Source organism: Myxine glutinosa, chromosome 6 (assembly GCF_964187855.1).
Source record: "Myxine glutinosa chromosome 6, kmMyxGlut1.1, whole genome shotgun sequence".
NCBI lineage: Eukaryota > Metazoa > Chordata > Myxini > Myxiniformes > Myxinidae > Myxine > Myxine glutinosa.
Window position 1 is genome coordinate 27,339,884 of NC_136266.1, and position 19,948 is coordinate 27,359,831.

The window sequence follows — 19,948 nt, forward strand, 5'->3', positions numbered from 1 at the left end:
AGACAACTATAGGACATCTTGCTAGTTATTCTTAGTCTATGTCAGTTAAGGACTCGTTTCCATTAATTCTGACTCTTCGTTGCACCAGAATGTGATTGTATGGCACCGTTAGAAAGTTTAGGACCTCCCAATACCTCCCCGCAGCTCTTCCTCATGGTACAACAACAACTACAACAACAGCGGCGGCGGCGCGGGGAGAGTGCGTCCTCACTCCGGCTTGGTTAGCCGCCATTGAACATGTGCTCCGACGGGGTTACCACGCAGGGGCTCGCTGTCAGCTCCTCGTCAAGGGCGGAGCCCGGTAACCCCCCGCACCCAATGGAAGCGGCGGACCGATTCCATCTGGGGCGGAGACAACGAGCCGAGGGCGTGTCACTCCCCGCTGGGCATGCGCAGAAAGAGGGAGGTGACGTCAGATGCGCCCCCAGCTTGGAGAGAGAAGACGCCACCTCCAAGCGCTGAATACCTCCCCGCATCTCTGGACCGGACCGCGTTTGATTCTGCCCCTGAGCCAAGGTGCACCTTGAGCTATCGACTGCCTGCCCTTCCTTGCCATCAATCCCTGTGTAAGTCAGTCTTGTCCCGTTTGTCTGTGGTCTGTCGGGGATAAGATAAGACTGTGTCTAAGTGCCCATCTTTTCTGTGCTTTACCTCTTACCGTGTAATCTACCCGTTTCTGCATCACCAATTATATCCTCCTCCGGAGGTCTTGAGAACTGTACCCCTTGTGTCGTTACATTAATCCCAGCCGTTGTGTCCTTTCCTTCATTGATTTAGCATAGCGCGATTTGGCCAACGTTCGAGTGGAATCGGGCGGGATAGGGTTCTAATCGGGGAGTACCTGTGCGGACGCGGTAATACCAAACCGCTCGGTAAACTAACATCTAAAACCGCGTCTGTAACTATATATATATATATATATATATATATATATATATATATATTGTTACGGACGCGGCTTTTAGATGTTATATTGACCGAGCGGTGGTGTATTTAACCGCGTCCGAACAGTTACTCCCCGATTAAAACCCGATTCCACCCGACGTTGACCAGATCGCCCCACAGATATTCAATCGGGAAATCTCTAAAGCGACCGAAAGAGAATGAAAAAGAAGAAGAAGAAGAATACGGAGGAAGAACAGATTTATTATACACACACAAGCAATGGATGGAAGAAGCAGTAACACAGCGAATCGTTAACTTACACTATTCATTTTTACTTAGCCCCAAGACAAACGAGTAGGACAGGACGTTCACACTTACACAGGGGATAATGCAGGCAGGTAAGGCTTGAGATGGATTGCTTGAGAGGGAGGCAAGGTCGGGAGGCCGCAGTTCGCAATTCCTCGCGGTTTTGGCGGGAAACCCTCCGTCGTGTATCCACTGCGGTAGACGTCACGCACTGGTTCGGCACACCTGCTCCTCTTCTTGAGGTGGAGCCGTCTCCCTCCTTTCAGCGCGTCTCTCCAAAGCTGGTTTCCTTGCCGAGTACCTCTCCTCTTTGGCTTGGAGCGTTTCGCATCTCACCGCCTCTTGGTGCAGTCTCTTTGCTCATCTCCCAAGGCCTCTCCAAGTCATCTCCTAAAGCAGTCCCTTACAGTCGCTTTTATCACCTCGGGCGAAATCAAGCCGCCGGCTCCGAGGGCACGCTCACCGCGGTGTTGATTGGCTGCTAGGGCTGGTTCACTCCTTCCCTCTTATGACGAGGTGGAGACACGCCTTTCTTCCCCAACCCTACATCGTGGCCAATGGTGGTTTGAAGAAAACCGCCCAAAATGCGGAAGGCAATTGGAAGGGAGGTTTTGGGGAAATTGCAAGGGCCTACGCTTATTTTGTTTGATACAATGCAAAGTCAATCTAGTGGGAAAACACATACTTAGCCTACATGGAATAAGGAAATACACTATTTAAAAGATATATCGTGACCTGCGTGTAAGTTTCATGCAATTAACTAGGACGCCGACTGCGACCATTATTTACATTAACAGGGTGTTACCGTACTTTTGTAACGTTCACATTGTAACGTTTCCACATTCGTTACACGGCACCCTCCTTTCTTCAGGCCCGTGCTCGGGCCTATTAAACTTTAACTTAGTGTGACACTTAGGTGTAATTCCCTCTACAATTAACCTGACCCTGAGTGTGACAATCTTAAAACACAAATAAGTATGTCCCCCTATTGCATTGCACCCTGTCTAACAGACTCAAGCCCACAGCTAACCGAATTACGGAATTATTCTCAAACTATACATTTACGGTGGGGAGCATTATTTACAATGACGTGATTTCTTATTTACAACGCAACCCAGGACCTGTGTTTTTTTTTGTTTTTTTTAGGGAACAAGAGAAAGAAATTCCTGTTGGGAGGGAGGAGACAGCACGCATTGCATCGATGCACCAGTACCAATACCACCAAAGCACCCAAAAAGCACCAAACACCACAAAGCACCACAAAGCACCCAAAAGCACCATCCGGTGCGCAGTCACCATGGTTCATAATAAACACAACAAAACAACTGGTGGTGGTCTTCTCTTTCTCTGCTGGGCCGATGTTCTTCCCGACGTCTTCTGGCTTCATGCGGCCTAGTTGGAAATAATAAAAAGCACAACTTGTGTCCATTTTTATTTAGGGCCTCAGGGGCCAACTAAGGGTGGTCCACCTGTTTGGCATAGGTGCCACCTTACCGAGGTCCGCAAGCAAGATTCCCTGGCCACTATGGCCGGTCTCCAACAGAGGTGCCCTGCCCCAGAACCTGGGGTCCATCAAGTGGTACTTGGCCGCAGAACAGCGGTCCATACAGTGGTACATCAACGCAATGCATGCTGGTTCTGGGAATCTCGGGCGCACAATGGCCACCTCACGCACGCCCCCATCGGCACCCAATGGCGCACAGGTCATGTGGGAGACAAAAGAAAGACAATTGAGCGAGGGGTAAGGTCACAAAGGTACACGTCAATAAGGCAATGCAAGGCGAAATGCGTACGGAGGGCGAAGTGAGAAAGCTCGTCCCTACCGTACGTCACCCCCCTGTCACCTACCCTACCCTTACCCCATATGTACAAAAATCTACCCATTTACAAATTCGTCACTACTGTCACGTCTTCCCCATATTTCCCCTACACCAAATTCGTCACCACAATCCCTCTACTTCAAAATTTGCCATCACCAATTCATCATCAATCCTCATAAGGAGGGAGAGATGGAATTACGCACAATGTCACACCCACGTCATGATGCGTCTCACAATCCAAACATTTGCATCATAAAAAATAATCAAAACATGGCATGGTGTGGAGTACCTGTCACCTCAGGTGAGTGGATGCAGATGGTGCGAGGAGATCCTTCATCCTAACTATTTTCTAAATGACTTTAACACACTTTACACTACCCGGGGTCTTTCCCTGCCAATCCATTGGCCAACTTACACTATGGGTTCTAATAACCAATTCCCATTGACCAAACTGTGGTGCCTCTCAATTTGGGGTCTCACTCCCCCGATTCATCTCCCGGTGCCCTCGCACAATTTCTGGGCTGCGACGTCTAGCTCTCCCAACAGGTCTACCCACCTGCACACCTCCACCACTGTAGTTGCCACCCGAGCTTACCTAGCTCCTCACCCTAACCTAACTAACTGGGGACAGCCCCTCTCCTGGCTCTGTCACCCCATGGTGCCCTCTGGCACTGGGCTACCCGGGTCCGTCCTCCGGATCCTCGGGCCCCATCCACAACAACTACTACCGGCTCCCAGAGCCCACCTGCGGCCTCACCTGGCCGACATCCTCACAGTGGTGGAGTGCCCAAACCAACTACACACACTAACAGGCTACACGCCCAGCCATTTCCACAACACTAATGCACCCATCCACATACCATTCTGCCACCCGCACCACAGATGCCAATATCCAACCACAATTTACCTGTACCCTCTACCTAACACTTACACTACCTGCCCCGGGTATCCGTGATGGGGGTCCACTCTTCCCCCATTCACACCTTCGCACCATCCACTCCACTCCACAATTTCCACCATTCTCACTCCACGACCATCCATTCCACTACTCCAGATATTCCACACTACCATTTATTCCACACAGCCACATACACCTGTTGTTGCACACCTGTGCCCTCACACCTGGTGCCACCTGCACCCTCCTTTCTTCCTGGACCATTTGGTCAACACAACACGCAATCACCACTACTCCCTCATACACTGCTCCACACACCTGTTCAGTTGCACACCTGTGCAATCACACCTGTTCCATTCTCACCTGTTCAATCCTCACACACACGGCATCATCTCAGCTAACTACTCCCCTCTGAAACTTGCGCTTCCCAGTCGTCCCTTTAAACTATTGCGCTCCCACGTCATTATAATCCACACTAATCTACCTGCGTCCCCACTACAGGTATCAGTCACTAACTAAACTTAACGTCACCTAATGTCATCTTCGCTAGATCCCTACAATTATCCAAGCCCTCCCTGGCTCGGTTGTCATAGCCACCCCATAAACTATTGCGCATTTGCCCCCACCTGTGAGGGATGGTGGATTTGCCATCCCACCACATCGGGGGTCTCTCACTATCAATTTTGTTCGTCCAGATTCCAACCAATTCAAAAATTTTCCATTTACTGCCAATTCTACTCACTTTTCGAAATTTCGTATCAATTCACTATCACTATCACCATCACCCGTCCACTTATTACATCCTCTCGGTGCGCCAATTCACGTCTACAGCCCGGCTTCGTACAACCGAGCAATGAACGCGGATTCTTTTGTGCCGGCGGCTGGATGCGTCCCGCATTCGGGGCTGGGGCGGGGGCTTACCCGGGCCGAGATCCCACGCACCACCTCGGCGTGGAGCCATCCAATGTCCCGATCTCGACCTGCCGGCACGTCTCAACAAAACGTGGCCGCCATAACGACCCTTCCTATCCAGCTGCCCGCTCCGCCTAGTGGAGCCCGGACGCGGCCGTTCCAAGCGAGGCACAGCGTGGATCGCGTACGGCGGTTCTTTCGAAACCGCCGTGGTTCGGATCCCCGCTGGTCCTCGCGGCACGCGAAGCTGCCCGACGCGCACCGAGGGCCCGATTCGGCTATAAGTCGTTCCAACCTCTAACCTGGTTACCGTCGACGCTTCACCTGGATTCTTACAAGCATACGCTACCCCTTTCTTGCTCATACATGCAGCTGTTCCCATTCTCCTCGTACCTTTCCTTACACACCTCGGTACACTCATTCCGCTCGCCGACTTGGTCACACACCTGACCACCGAACACTTTGGCACACATTCGTTGGTCGCACACCTCACCAACACACCTCTTCGCGCCCCCTCCTCGGTCACTTCCTCCGTGACAATCACAGGTGTGCTCTCATTCGCACACCCAACCACGTGCCTCACCACCAACTCAAATGTGCCTTCCCACACACGCTCTACCATTCCAGGTGTGCATCCTTCCATTCCAGGTGTACATCCTCGCTCACCTGTCATAACCAACTCACGCTCCGTTTCACTCTCACTACTCTCACCTCCATTCTTGACCGCGCACTCACCCTTACTCTCGCCAGCACACTCTTTCCTCATGCACCCGTCCGTTACACACCTTTCTCGCGCACACCCTCCCGTTACATCCTCTGTAACACTCACCACAGGCGTACACTTCCTCGTTACATCCTCTGTAACACTCACCACAGGTGTACACTCTCTCGTTACATCCTCTGTAACACTCACCACAGGTGTACACTCTCTCGTTACTTCCTCCGTAACACTCACCACACCGCGCTTCCATGTACCCCCTCGCACACGCGCTTCGACCAACTCACTCTTGACGGCACACTCACTCCTCGGCGTGCACTTTTTCCTCACACACCCCATGGTCGGACATTCTCGCACACCTCTTTTTTCGCACACCTGACCTGTCACACACTTCACCAACGGCCTTTCACGAACACCCGGATCCAAACCAATCCCCAAGCCGACTGAAGCTTTCCTCACATCATATACATTGCCACTCACCTCCGTACTTCGTCTCCGCACCTCCTTTGCCACCTGCAAACTCTTTATTTGGTTAGTGAGCATCACATTATGAGTTGAGCACCGACCTTGCACATATTCCGCTATCTCCTCCTTTATTTCTCTCTTAGTTTCTGTCCGTCTCTTCTTAATTTCACTCACCTCTTCTTCCACTTCCTCTAATTTTTGTTTAACCTCTTTTATTTCTCGGTGCGTCTCCTCAAGTTCGTCCTCTAAGGCTACCTTAACCGTTTCGATGTGCGTCCTCACCTCTCGGTCCTTTGTCTCCATTATCTCTGTCACCTCGTCCACCCTCATTGTCAGTTCCTCCCGTACCATCTGACATTGCCTCTGTGTCGCTATTAATTCGTTTTTAATTTCTTTTTGTGTCGCCTTTAACCCTCCGAGTACTGCAGTGTTCCTTTGAACCTGCTCCACTAACTTAGTTTGTCCCTCTGTCAGCTGTTCCACCTCCTCCGTCAGATCTTCTATTCCCCCTTGTAACTTAGCCGTATTATTTCTCACCTCTTTCTCCATACGCTTCTCACCTCGCTTTACCTCCTCGCGCAGCCCCGAAACCTCCTCACTTACCCCTCGTCGTATTTCCTCCATCTCTTTTGTAGATGCCACCCTCATCTGTCCCAATTCATCCCTCTGAGCATCCAGTTTGGTTTCTACCCCGATTTTCACCTCCTCTATCTGCTCTCCCATTTGTTTGATTTCCCTGGAAGATTGTTCCCCTATTTCCCGCAATTTGTCCTCCATCCTATTTTCTAACCCCATTAACCCATTTTTCACCTCTTTTATCCCGTTGTCTAACCCCTCAAAATTATTGTCTAACTTCCCAATTTTCTTGTCTAACTCCTCAAAATTATTGTCTAACTTCCCAATTTTCTTGTCTAACTCCTCAAAATTATTGTCTAACTTCCCAATTTTCTTGTCTAACCCCTCAAAATTTTTGTCTACCTTCTCACCGGTACCCCTCGCTTCGTCCCTCATTACCCCCATTTTTGCTTCTAGCCTCTCCATAAGGGCCCCCCTTTTTCTGCTTTCCACTTTCTCACTATCGTTTTTTTTCTGCATTTCCACCATGAATTGGGTCATGAAGGCTTGCATTTGGGTCGCGCTCATTGGTTCCGCGGCCGTGGCCCCCTCAACCTCGTGCGCGAGAGCGCCATTTTGTGCGTCTGAAACCTCCGCAACCACATTGCTATTTTTCTCCTCCTCCCTATCCTCCACATACATTTCCCCGAGGTCCTGGGTCGATTCCACCCTGTCTATCTCTCCCACCGACATCCGATCGCCTTGATTGTCCATGGCGCGATCACAAAATTCGGGTTTTATATTTTCGTAAAACAAAATCAAATTTCGCCGTTATAATTTCGAGCACGTGAAACGCGCTCCGGATCGAATTCCACTTCCCAACACCAAAATGTTACCCTAATGGTACAATTGGTGTTCCAAAATTTGGGCCTAACTGAATTTAGTCCCAGGTCCGAATCCCACTCCTGACACCAAATGTTACGGACGCGGCTTTTAGATGTTATATTGACCGAGCGGTGGTGTATTTAACCGCGTCCGAACAGTTACTCCCCGATTAAAACCCGATTCCACCCGACGTTGACCAGATCGCCCCACAGATATTCAATCGGGAAATCTCTAAAGCGACCGAAAGAGAATGAAAAAGAAGAAGAAGAAGAATACGGAGGAAGAACAGATTTATTATACACACACAAGCAATGGATGGAAGAAGCAGTAACACAGCGAATCGTTAACTTACACTATTCATTTTTACTTAGCCCCAAGACAAACGAGTAGGACAGGACGTTCACACTTACACAGGGGATAATGCAGGCAGGTAAGGCTTGAGATGGATTGCTTGAGAGGGAGGCAAGGTCGGGAGGCCGCAGTTCGCAATTCCTCGCGGTTTTGGCGGGAAACCCTCCGTCGTGTATCCACTGCGGTAGACGTCACGCGCTGGTTCGGCACACCTGCTCCTCTTCTTGAGGTGGAGCCGTCTCCCTCCTTTCAGCGCGTCTCTCCAAAGCTGGTTTCCTTGCCGAGTACCTCTCCTCTTTGGCTTGGAGCGTTTCGCATCTCACCGCCTCTTGGTGCAGTCTCTTTGCTCATCTCCCAAGGCCTCTCCAAGTCATCTCCTAAAGCAGTCCCTTACAGTCGCTTTTATCACCTCGGGCGAAATCAAGCCGCCGGCTCCGAGGGCACGCCTACCGGGTCGCTCACCGTGGTGTTGATTGGCTGCTAGGGCTGGTTCACTCCTTCCCTCTTATGACGAGGTGGAGACACGCCTTTCTTCCCCAACCCTACCTCGTGGCCAATGGTGGTTTGAAGAAAACCGCCCAAAATGCGGAAGGCAATTGGAAGGGAGGTTTTGGGGAAATTGCAAGGGCCTACGCTTATTTTGTTTGATACAATGCAAAGTCAATCTAGTGGGAAAACACATACTTAGCCTACATGGAATAAGGAAATACACTATTTAAAAGATATATCGTGACCTGCGTGTAAGTTTCATGCAATTAACTAGGACGCCGACTGCGACCATTATTTATAATTAACAGGGTGTTACCGTACTTTTGTAACGTTCACATTGTAACGTTTCCACATTCGTTACAATATATATATATATATATATATATATATATATATATATATATATATATGTATGTATGTATGTATATATGTATGTATGTATATATATATATATATATATATATATATATATATATATATATATATATATATATATACATACATACATATATACATACATACATACATACATACATACATACATACATACATACATACATATATATATATTAGCTGAGGTACCCGGCTTAGCCCGGGTTGAATAAGAATAAGACAAATATATGATGAAAAGAACATGTATATTTTAGAGCAATATCACAGTACATTTCCTACATGACGTTTTGTCAATTTTCAATTTCTCAAAACCTCTGGGTATACAACATTTCTGGTTTTCTTACTTGGTGCCAAGATATAAAGATTGCTTGGTTTTCCAACCCTCGAGCAGCCCACGTACAGCTGGCCATGGGCAAACACTTGTTCTGTGAAGTTCAGGCCTACAACCTTCATTGATTGCCCCTGCGCCCTGTTGATGGACATAGCAAAACATAGCCTGATGGGGAACTGAATCCTCTTGAAGGAGAATGGAAGGTCAGGTGGAATAAGTGGTATCCTTGGAATGAATACTTTCTCTCCTCTGTATTGTCCTGAGAGGATGGTTGCCTCTAGGACATGTGGCATCATTTGCTGGATTGTCAATCGTGTTCCATTACACAGCTTTGGTGGATCAAGATTCCTTTGAAGCATGATTGGTGCTCCCACCTTGAGAATCAACCTGTGTGTTGGGAGTCCTTGAGGCTGAAGACTGTTGAAAAACTCAGTTGGGAATTTTACTGCCTGATCTTCATCTGTCACTTTGTCAAGAGAATCATAATTTATTTCTTGACCGGGAAGTTGGTGGAGGAGCAAATTGTTGATCTCTTGAACAGCATTGTTCTTGGGGGCCAAAATGGCTCTTTCGACAAGCCATGATGAGTCCTGGAACTGGGTCTCCATATTGGGAAAGACCTTTTTGATCAAGTCATCTTTTGTTTCAACAAACTGTCCAAATGGTAGAATTATTTGTTCTGATGCATCTTGAGGGTATAGGCCATTGCCAACTTTCAAAAGCTGGCTTGAGAACGCCCCTGCAGTGTTGTCACCAAGAAGGTGGACTCTCATGTTGGTATTCAGGGTAAGTCTTTGCACATGTGGCCAGAGGAGATAAGAAGACTTGATACAGGCCTTGACTTGATCTGCTCTTGTGCCCCGTTGGATGACTGGGAGAGTCTGACGAAAGTCTCCAGCCAGAACAGTTGTCACACCACCCATGATTTTCTTGTTGTTGCGAATATCTTGGAGTGTTCTGTTCACTGCTTCGAATGCCTGCTTGTGGTTCATAGTAGCCTCATCCCAGATGATGATTTTGCACTGTTGAAGGATCTTGGCGTTTGCTGAATTCTTGCTAATGTTGCAGGTTGGGGTGTCTTGCTTGGTCAAATCCAAAGGCAGTTTGAAAGTTGAGTGTGCTGTCCTTCCTCCTTCAAGAAGTGTAGCTGCAATTCCACTTGAGGCCACAGCCAGAGCAATTTCCGAATTTTGACGAACCTTGGCCAGGATTATATTAATGAGGAATGTTTTTCCTGTCCTGCCAGGAGCATCGAGGAAGAATATCTTGCCAGCATCATCATCAACACTCTTCAGGATAGAATTAAAGGCTTGCTGTTGGTCCTCAACCATTCTTGGGACATTCTGCTCTACAAATGTGGTCAGCTCTTCCATGTTGTAGTTTGTTTCCCTCAGAAGCCCCTGAGCCATTCCCTCAATGCTGTTTTCTGGTTGGGGCATTCCACAATTTGCCATAGTGGTTCCATAGGCAATCAGGTGCTTCTCTAGCTCAATCAGGGCTTGATTGTAGATTGCACAGTTGAAATCAATATCCACACCAGGGTTCTGACGTCTGGCCAAGTGAAGAAAGTCTTCAGACATATTTCCTTTGTGGTCCTTCCAGAGCTTCTCTGGATCCTGAATGTCACATGCTGCCAATATGATGGAAAACAGCTGCCGTAGTTGTTTTGGTGCCTGTGAGACTGCTGCCTCATCCATGGCTTTTTTCCAATGTTCATCTTCTTCCAATAGACCATGGAGTCGGCAGGCATCGCGGAAGGTGGCACAATCTTGACCATTAACCCATCGCAAATCTTTAAAGGATGTTGGACCTCTGACAGTGTGCAGGAGAAGGCGCAGAAAGAAACAGTCTCTGTTCTTTGGATGAACTGTGTAGACTCTGCCAATTGCGCTGCTGGGAAAACTCCAGGATAATTGTCTACTGGAATGTCCTTCTTCCTGCGATTCCACGTTTTGTTCTCACATGTGCAGCCTACAACCTTCATTGATTGCCCCTGCGCCAGAAATATGTCTTGAAATATTCCTGAAATAAGTTGTTGACCTTTTGGCCTATGTTAACCTCAAAAATAATTGGTGGTTTAATTCAGTGATCTGATATGCAAATCCTCTTCAAATTTCAAGTCAATTAGATGAAAATTGACGATTTTAGAAATTTGGCCCATATTGATGTGCTCACCTTTAGACCTCAAAAATAATTGGTGGTTGAATTAGGTGACCCGATATGCAAATCCTATCCAAATTTCAAGTCAATTGGATGAAAATGTAGGATTTAAAAAACTTCACCTTAAGTTGTTGACCTTTGGCCTATGTTTACTTTTTGGCCTATGCTGACCTCAAAAAGAATTGGTGGTTCAATTTCAGTGACCTGATATGCAAATCCTCTTCACATTTCAAGTCAATCAGATGAAAGTTGAGGATTTTAGAAATTTGAAATTGTTGTTGACTTTTGGCCTATGTTGCTCTTTTGGCCTATGGTGATCTCAAAAATAGTTGTTGGTTGAATTCAGTTTGCTGATATGTAAATCCCATTCAAATTTCAAGTGAATCGGATGAAAATTGAGGATTTTAGAAACTAAAAAAAAGAGTGGTTGACCTTTGGCCTACGTTGACCTTTTGGCCTACGCCGATCTCAAAAATAGTTGGTGGTTTAATTCAGTAAGCCGATATGTAAATCCTATTCAAAGTTCAAGTCAATAGGATGAAAATTAAGGATTTTAGAATTGAGGCTGACGACCGTTGAGAAACTCATTTGGGAGGTTTACTGCCTGATCTTCATGTCACTTTGTCAAGAGAATCATAATTTCTTTCATGACTGGGCAGCGAACGTCATTATGTGCGACATTACGTCACTCCTACGGACGTGAAAACATTTGTTTTCCTTAAAAATATATTTAAAATAAATAAAACAGTACATAAATTAACAATAAAAGAAGCTAAAAAACAATTTAAAATACAATAAAAAGCACATAAAAAATATATAAATATGTACGTACAGTATACTGTACGTACGCGCAACCGCTGCTTCGCATTCACAACAGATGCGACGTACAGTATTCCTTTACTCTGTCTGTGTTAGCCATGGGTCCGAAGAAGGATAATGCGGCAGGCATCGCATATATATATATATATATATATATATATATATATATATATATATATATATATATATATATATATATATATATATATATATATATATAGATATTAATGGAATCAAGGTTTTTCATAGTCTCCTTTATTTTTTATTCTTTTTCCTCCACCACTATGCATCATCACTAAACAGCAGACCATTGAGCTCTTCTGCAGCACACGTGAACAAGTGAGACAATCAGTAACAATCAGCTTTCTACTGATGTTTCTTACTGCAGAAACGATCAAGGAGTGCACTGGATCAAATGATGCATTGCAAGTGAATAATAAGATACTTAGTAAGCTTACCTTTAAATCCTTTATCCCGAGTCAGAGTGGCGACGCTTCCAGGATTGTAACCCTAGCCAAGCTGCAGCGTTGGCAGAACCGATGCTCTGGAGACAGCATGGTACGTGATGTGATGGTCACTAATCAAGCATGAGGTCACTGATCCTTTCAAAGTGTGAATGCAATTAACTAACACATGCCACAACTTTGGGGATTATGATTTGTTTATGGATTTCCAGGCCAAGACACAGCCATTATTAACGAAAGACTATACTAATCAGCTTACGTTTTTACCGCAGATCCTAGTTGAAGGCGACCCACCCAGTCGATGAAGTTCCAATTGCTTTCCTATGTCATTTTGTTTGTGTTTCTGCAGTTTTGGCAATTTTGATAACTAGCATAACTTTCCAAGTGTGTTGAAACCCCAAGTTTGCATACTATTTAAGAAGTTATGCACCACAGTACTACACCATGGTGGGGGACATCTCTACACTGTGGTAGCTGTTTCTTACACTAACTCTACTTCACAGTGTTCTGATAAATAAGGAAGAAATAACTTATAAGAGCCCTCATGGATTGCCAAATTAACACGCCACTCTCTCGGTTTCATCATGGGAGGTCAGCAGTTTGAACCGATAGGACAAGTCATCCCAAAAAAATTAAAAATGGTATGTGCTGCTTCCTTGCTTGACACTCAGCATTTAAATAAGGAGAGAGCACGGACACACAACCATAGTGTGGCAACCATTTCGTAGTCTTCATGGACCTTAAGGCCTCGTGTTATGTTGCAATGCCTTGTAAGGGGCCTCATATTCATCCAAAAGACCTTTTTTTTTTTTTTTTTTTTTTTTTTGTATACAATATCGAGGCTCGTGAAAGAGCGAACATTAATCACACAGAAAGACAAACCGACACATAAAACATATAACATAGGGAGCGGTAGACAAGATGGGGAGAGAGGGGGAAGGACACAAACACAACATTTGAGAGCAGGGACCGAGAGACATGGAGACATCGAGAGATCTGAGAGAGGGCGAGGGCTTTGGGGGGGGGGGGCGTGGGAAGGGGGCAGTGGGAGAGGTATAAAACATATGGACACTGCCAGGACTTCCAGGAAAGAAGTTGGAATTTCAAACAAGGTGGATCTGGGGTGAATTAGCGGGGGTAGAAAAGATCAAGGTTTTGGATGGGGGAAGATAAGAGATGGTGGTGAACAGCTGTTTTAAAGACCTGGAGGGAGGAGTGGGATTGAAGGGAGTGAGGGAGTTTGTTCCAGAGGCGGGAGAAAAGAGGAATGAAAGAGTGAAGGTGAGCGGAGAGCCGAGATTTCGGCAGTTTAACCATCAGAGGGTTGCTGGCAGATCTTGTGCGACCTGTAGGAATATTTGGGGGACAGAGCACAGAGAGAGCTGGGGGTGCAAGGCCGGAGAGGAGTCGGTAGAAGACAGAAAGACCACCTACCTGCCTGCGGTGAGTGAGTGAAAGGCCCTCAGAGATAGCTTCATCGCGGGAGATTCCAATAATTCTGAAAGCTTTGGTTTCAACAGCGAGAAGCCGAGCTAGGTGTGAGGCAGGAGCACCGGCCCATAGGGGAGAACAGTATTCCATTGAGATCTTTTATTGAGACTTTTATTGAGATCTTTTATTATTCCATTGAGACCTGTCGATCTTTTATCCCAGCAGATATTAAATTAAGTGATTTATACTGAACACCACACGTCTCTGAACAAAGCCTTAACGTACAGCCAACAAAACCACATTTTCAAACAAAGTCTTCGTCTCATCTTCAACTGGTCCTCCAATTTTTCACAATATTGATACCAGGAAGAGCTTGAACCCAGGATGGATCAGGATGCAACAGCATAAAAGGAACAGCAAAAGAAAAGGGAAAAATGAAAACAGCAGGGCCAACAGAGAAAGTACAATAGATGGGGATGAACAAAGTGTGGGATGTGGGTAACGATGAGTGGTAGGGAAGAACGCAGGGGATGGACAACATGGATACTGAAGCTAAATTGGGTAAGTAAGGCCGGGGGTGATTTATCAGGTGTCGAAAAGATCATTGTTTTGGATGGGGGTGAACAGCTGTCTTTAAGACCTGGATGGAAGGGTGAGATTGAAGAGGATGTGGAAGTTGATTACACTGACAGGAAAAAAGAGGAACAAATGAGTGGAGCAATGGTTCTGGATTTTGGAAGTTTCATTTTAATGGGTTGCTGGTGGGCCGCGTGTGCCATGCTGATACCTCGCGTGGGACAAAGCACGGAGAGGGCAGAGGGTGCAAGACCAGAAAGGAGGTGGAAGAAGATAGAGACCGTTTGTTCAGGCCATCTGTTCGTTTGTTTGTTCAGAGACCATTTGTCAGAGGCCATCTCAGATCATCCCAAATCCAAAACCATGATATTTTCTACCCTCGTTAACCACCTCCCCTTCCACACCCTAAGCCCTCCTGCTTCCAAACTTCTGTTTTTTCCCTCCTCGGCGTTTGTAGGACAGACAAACGTTGTTTCAGACAACATTGCCCTATGGACTATGCTGTAAAAAATACCATCCATTTTTGGCCAAGATGCAGGGGGGAGGAGGAGCCGTTTACTGTCAAAAAACGAACTTCACGCTTGAGGAGGTTCAAAAGAAGGAAATGACAAATGGTTCCATTAGGATTAGGCTGTCCAATTGAAGGAAGTTAAGGGCCGAAATACTCTGACAGGGGGATCTTCCTCTGAAGACTTCCTATTGGGTTATGCTCCCGATATGCAGTCAGGTGGGGGGGGGGCATTGGGCCCCCCTTGCCTTCCAACCCGTTGTATGCACTAGAGGTCATCAATGAAGAGATAAAAAAGCTTCTTCACAACAATCCATCCATCTTCGTGTATAATGCAATGTTTGTGAACTGCATGGAAGTATTTGCTCCCCTGTGCCCCCACGACCCCTAAAAAACCTATTTATTTGCTGGCTAAAAGGCTAAGTGACTTTAATTGGAATAATATCGAAATTGTATTTAGACTATCTTGGTGCTTTGCAAGGAAAAGTGTTGCCTCGGAGAGTACATTAGTCGATGACATTAAGCCGGCTGTACTGTCTACTGGCTTACTTGTCGAGGTTAAAGATCTCTCGCAGCTTTAAAAAGAGTAGACCATTGTGTGCTGACAGCCTTGCCTGTTCTGACTATTAGGCAATGGCAAACTACCTACAGCATTCTTACCTCCACCACCAAAGGTGCATGGAGGTTATGTTTTCACCCCTGTTTGTCCGTTTGTCTGTCGGTCCATTTGTGAACAAAATATCTCAAAAAGTTGTGGACGGATTCATACAAAATTTGGCAGACATGTAGCGTATGTGACGAGGACAAAATTATTAGATTTTGGCGAAGTTCCGGATTCCGATTCGGCTACTAGAATTTTTAAAGTGATTCTTCACCATTGGGAGATCGGGCCAAAAACGATACATAGCAGGATATCTCAAAAAGTTGTGGACGGATTTGGACGAAACTTGTTGGACCGGTTGGGTGTCTGACAAGGACGATTCGTTTCCATTTTGGTGAAGATCTGAATATGGATTCGGATATGAGAATTATTTAATTTTTCAAGTGATTAGTCACCATTGGGAGATAGGGCCAAAAACGATGCATATCAGGATATCTCAAAAGGTTATGGACGGATTTGGACGAAATTTGTTGGACAGGTTGTGTGTGTGACAAGGAAGAATCTATTCCATTTTTGTGAAGATCCGGATCCGGATCCAGCTCGTCGAATTTTTAAGTGCTTCTTCACCATTGGGTGATATGGCCAACTAGGCGGAGGTATGCTCTCTACTGAGTGCCGTTCTAGTTTGTAATGAAATATTTTGTCAAGGAGAATGGGGTCAATTTCCATCAATGGTCAAATAGATCAAACTTCCATCTGAAAATATAAGCGCTCCCAATGAATATATATTGCATAATCCAATAGGGTCAACGAACCCTGGTGTTGGGCTAGCGGCTAGGGTGCCGGCTTAGGATCCCAGGATCCTGGGTTCGAATCCCGGTCGATCGCTGAATTAACGCCAGGGGGGTTGACTCAGCCTGTCATCCTTCCGAGGTCGGCTAATTGAGTACCAGTTCACTGGTAATTCCCTGTTTGTCGCTAAAGGCGGCAAAAAGGGTTGGCGTCAGGAAGGGCATCCGGCCGTAAAACATTGCTTCAAATAGGGGACCAAAAAAACAACAACAACCACGGTTCCCGAAAAAGGCCAAACCCCGCTTGCGGGGAAAAATGGCCTCTAAAGGTGGTTTTTTTTTTTTTTTTAATCCAATGGGGTCAACATAGCCACGTCAAGTGTGGATAAAATAATTTAGGGTAAACAAGAGGGAGAATTGCTTTGCAATACCTGTCAACTACCAGTGTAATATTTTCTTAGTCCAAAAAGGACATAACTGAAAAATTGACGAAACGTCCTGAAATTCGACCTTTTTCTGTAACTTAACATAATAAAGCCATGTACCAATTTTCATTTGAATATATTAAAGGGTAAGGGCAGAAAGTCTGGAAAACCACAGGTGGGACGGACAGATGGACAGACGACAGACAGACGGAGATCAAATCTATAGTGCCCCTCGGTGAAACCGAGTATCGATTGGTGCATGGCTTTATTATGATATTGCTAAGTTACAGAAAATCCGACCGAGTATCCGGTGAAACCGCTGGGACTAATAATTCTGTGCTGGGGAAAAGAAGCAGATAAGGTAATGTTTGTAAAGCAGAGGTTTAGAATAGGAGTAAGGGATAGGGAAATCTTTTCAACCTTTTGACCGCAGATCCTAGTTCTTTCAAACTTTTAATCAAAAAATCAAAAAAGAAATTTTTTCAAACTTTTAATTTAGTGAGCAGCCTGAATTAACTGGTTTCACAAACTGTATTTTTACAGGAAGCCTAAGATGTTATGTCTGAATCATGGCAACAGTGATTTGTCTGGGTTTTCCTCAGGGACATTTTTGACGCATTATTTAAGGAAACTCACATCAGCGGAAAATTAAAACATTTAGTATGGCAGTTGAAACGGGGTGCAAGTTCGGTTAGTTAGCTCTTCCCTGCCCTCGATTTTCCCAATTTCGAATGGACTGTCGAAAGGAAGGTTATTTCATCGTAATAAAAATGCCTTCTCCTTTTTAATCGACAGCGGCCTCACTCTGCTACAACAGGCTTGATTGTATGAACAATCAATCGATCAAATGCACCACACTCTTGACAGAGAGGCGTTGCTGCCGCTCGCCAAGGTTTGTGCCGGGTGGTTTTCGGTTGCCTTTCCAGAGGTCAGTCAGGGTAGGAATTGGGGATTCCAGGGATGTCTTACTCTTCATGAAAGACACCTGTGCACATCTGTAGGATCTTTAACGTCCCTCAAAAATCAATGCTGGCAGACTAGTCCTGCGTAAGGTCCTTTGGATGGACGGCGTAAACCTGGATGCATCGATCTCCCTGCGTCTGGAACACCAGGACGACAGTTTATAGCTGGAAGAGATTAAAACCCATGCTAGACAGCTCAAAGAGGAGTGTGTGTGTACATCAAGGCCATCCTGACTGTGGGAGCAGGTGCGATGTTAAGATTCCTGCTCGGATGAATAATCTTCCACTTAAACCGATTTTGTTTTAAATCTCACTTCACCGTCGTCTCCATCTTATGTTCATGTTATTTTTTCCCATTGCTTTGCTTTCTGCTTTGATGTTGAGCTCCAGGACGTTGAATATCGATGGCAGGAAAGATGCCGCATGGAGGAGGTGAATTGCCGGAGCTGGAGAACCAAGCCGGCTTTCTGCTGAAAAAGCGCAAATGGCCACTGAAGGGCTGGCACAAGGTGACGTTTCATCATTCAAAGGCATTGCATATTGTACATCCCCCAATATATATGCAAATACTATAATTTTAGTCAGAACATGATTACACACATTGTGCATTATATTCACCCATGAATATTAATGGAGGTTATTAGATTATAGCCTGGTGTTGTGCGGTTAGGGTGCCGGCTTGGGATCCTAGGATCCTGGGTTTGAATCCCGGTCGATCGCTGAATTAACGCCAGGGGGGTTGACTCAGCCTGTAATCCTTCCGAGGTCGGCAAATTGAGTACCAGCTTGCTGGGATGAATGATCACGGTGTGTACCCCGATTTAGAATAGGTGCACCGTATCCCTGCGCATCGTAAGGGCGTGACCAAGGGTTGGCGTCAGGAAGGGCATCCGGCCATAAAAACATTGCCTCAAACAGGGAACCATGATTGTCATGGGGCCCGCAAGGTTAACCCCTGCTCTAGCGGGGAAAATGGCCTTAAAACGATCATTCATTCATATTATTAGAAAAGTATAGACCCACTTGAATACATCAAAATATGATCCCTATGTGATCGAAAGGGAGAACAAGGAACTTCCCAACTTATAACCTGCTCTTGATTTCATTTCTGTTGATGTCGAATACATTTATACTTTATTTTAAAAATTTTTTATCTCTGCAGTCATCACTTTATTTTAAAAAAAATCATGAATCATCAATAATATTCATATAAATGTGCCCTCTATCTGATTTATAAGATCTGTTCCAAAAGGAGTCAAAACACACACACATATATATATATATGTACATATATATGTATATCTATATATATATAAAAAACACAGTGTGTGTGTGTGTGTGTGTGTGTGTGTGTGTGTGTGTTGTGTGTTGTGTGTTGTTACCACCGATAGACTCCGAAACGGAGAGGCTCACGTGCTTGATATTTGGCATAGACATGGCCATTGAGCCTGGGACGAACATGGCTGAGACCATATTTGACGAGATCCATATTTTTTATTCATATTTACGTCAGCGCATTTCAGCGAAGTACCCGCTAATCTCAGCCAGTGCGAGCAGCTCCCCGATTCGCTCAGAGCGATCACGTGATGTTCCATCCCGTCACACGTCACACGTTTGCACGTGATTCAGGGCGAAAAGCCATTGCGTTTTTCACCTTTATGCGACCGTGTTTTGTGTCGATTTTGTGCGATATGAATTAAATTTTAATTCTGATATGAAAAGATATGAAATTCTGAAAGATATGAATTAAATATAAATTTTAATTCATATTTCGTGTTTACGAATTCGAATAATAAGGATTTCCCCTTTCCCCTTTCGATTTCGAATACGAATCGAATACGAGCTTGAGATGTTCGGGTTGGGAATGTACGGGTCTCCCCCCCCCCCCCCCCCCCCCACCCGGCAATGCCGGGTACTTCTGCTAGGATCACGTGATGTTCCAACTTTGCCGCCATAATCTCATAGTTATGCGTTCGCACGTAATTCAGTTTTTTCACATTTCAGCGAGGAACATTGCCATTCACACCACATAGGTTTTTTTTCACTTTCATCTGATATTTGTGATTTATTTCAAACAAACTATTTCCCATCTACACGGCCATGTATTCCTATTAACGTTATGTAAAGTACATAAATTGTGTGGATTACATCATTTCTGGATGTGATCAATTGCCAGTAACCATCTATATCCCTCCCCTCCCCTTCC

At 45.5% G+C, this 19,948-nt stretch overlaps 1 protein-coding gene across 3 annotated transcripts in view; it reads left to right on the plus strand.

Moving 5' to 3' along the window:
- LOC137429660 (oxysterol-binding protein-related protein 6-like) overlaps window positions 1–19,948 on the plus strand; it is a 186,872-nt gene that overhangs the window by 49,201 nt on the left and 117,723 nt on the right. For 2 of the 3 annotated variants that reach the window (XM_078779693.1, XM_078779695.1), the window contains exon 2: window positions 18,127–18,251. In XM_078779693.1, the coding sequence (XP_078635819.1) occupies window positions 18,147–18,251 (105 nt within the window). In that variant the 5' untranslated portion in view covers window positions 18,127–18,146. Of the gene's footprint in view, window positions 1–18,126; window positions 18,252–19,948 lie in introns of those variants that run through there. The other variant, XM_078779694.1, reaches the window with a different exon arrangement.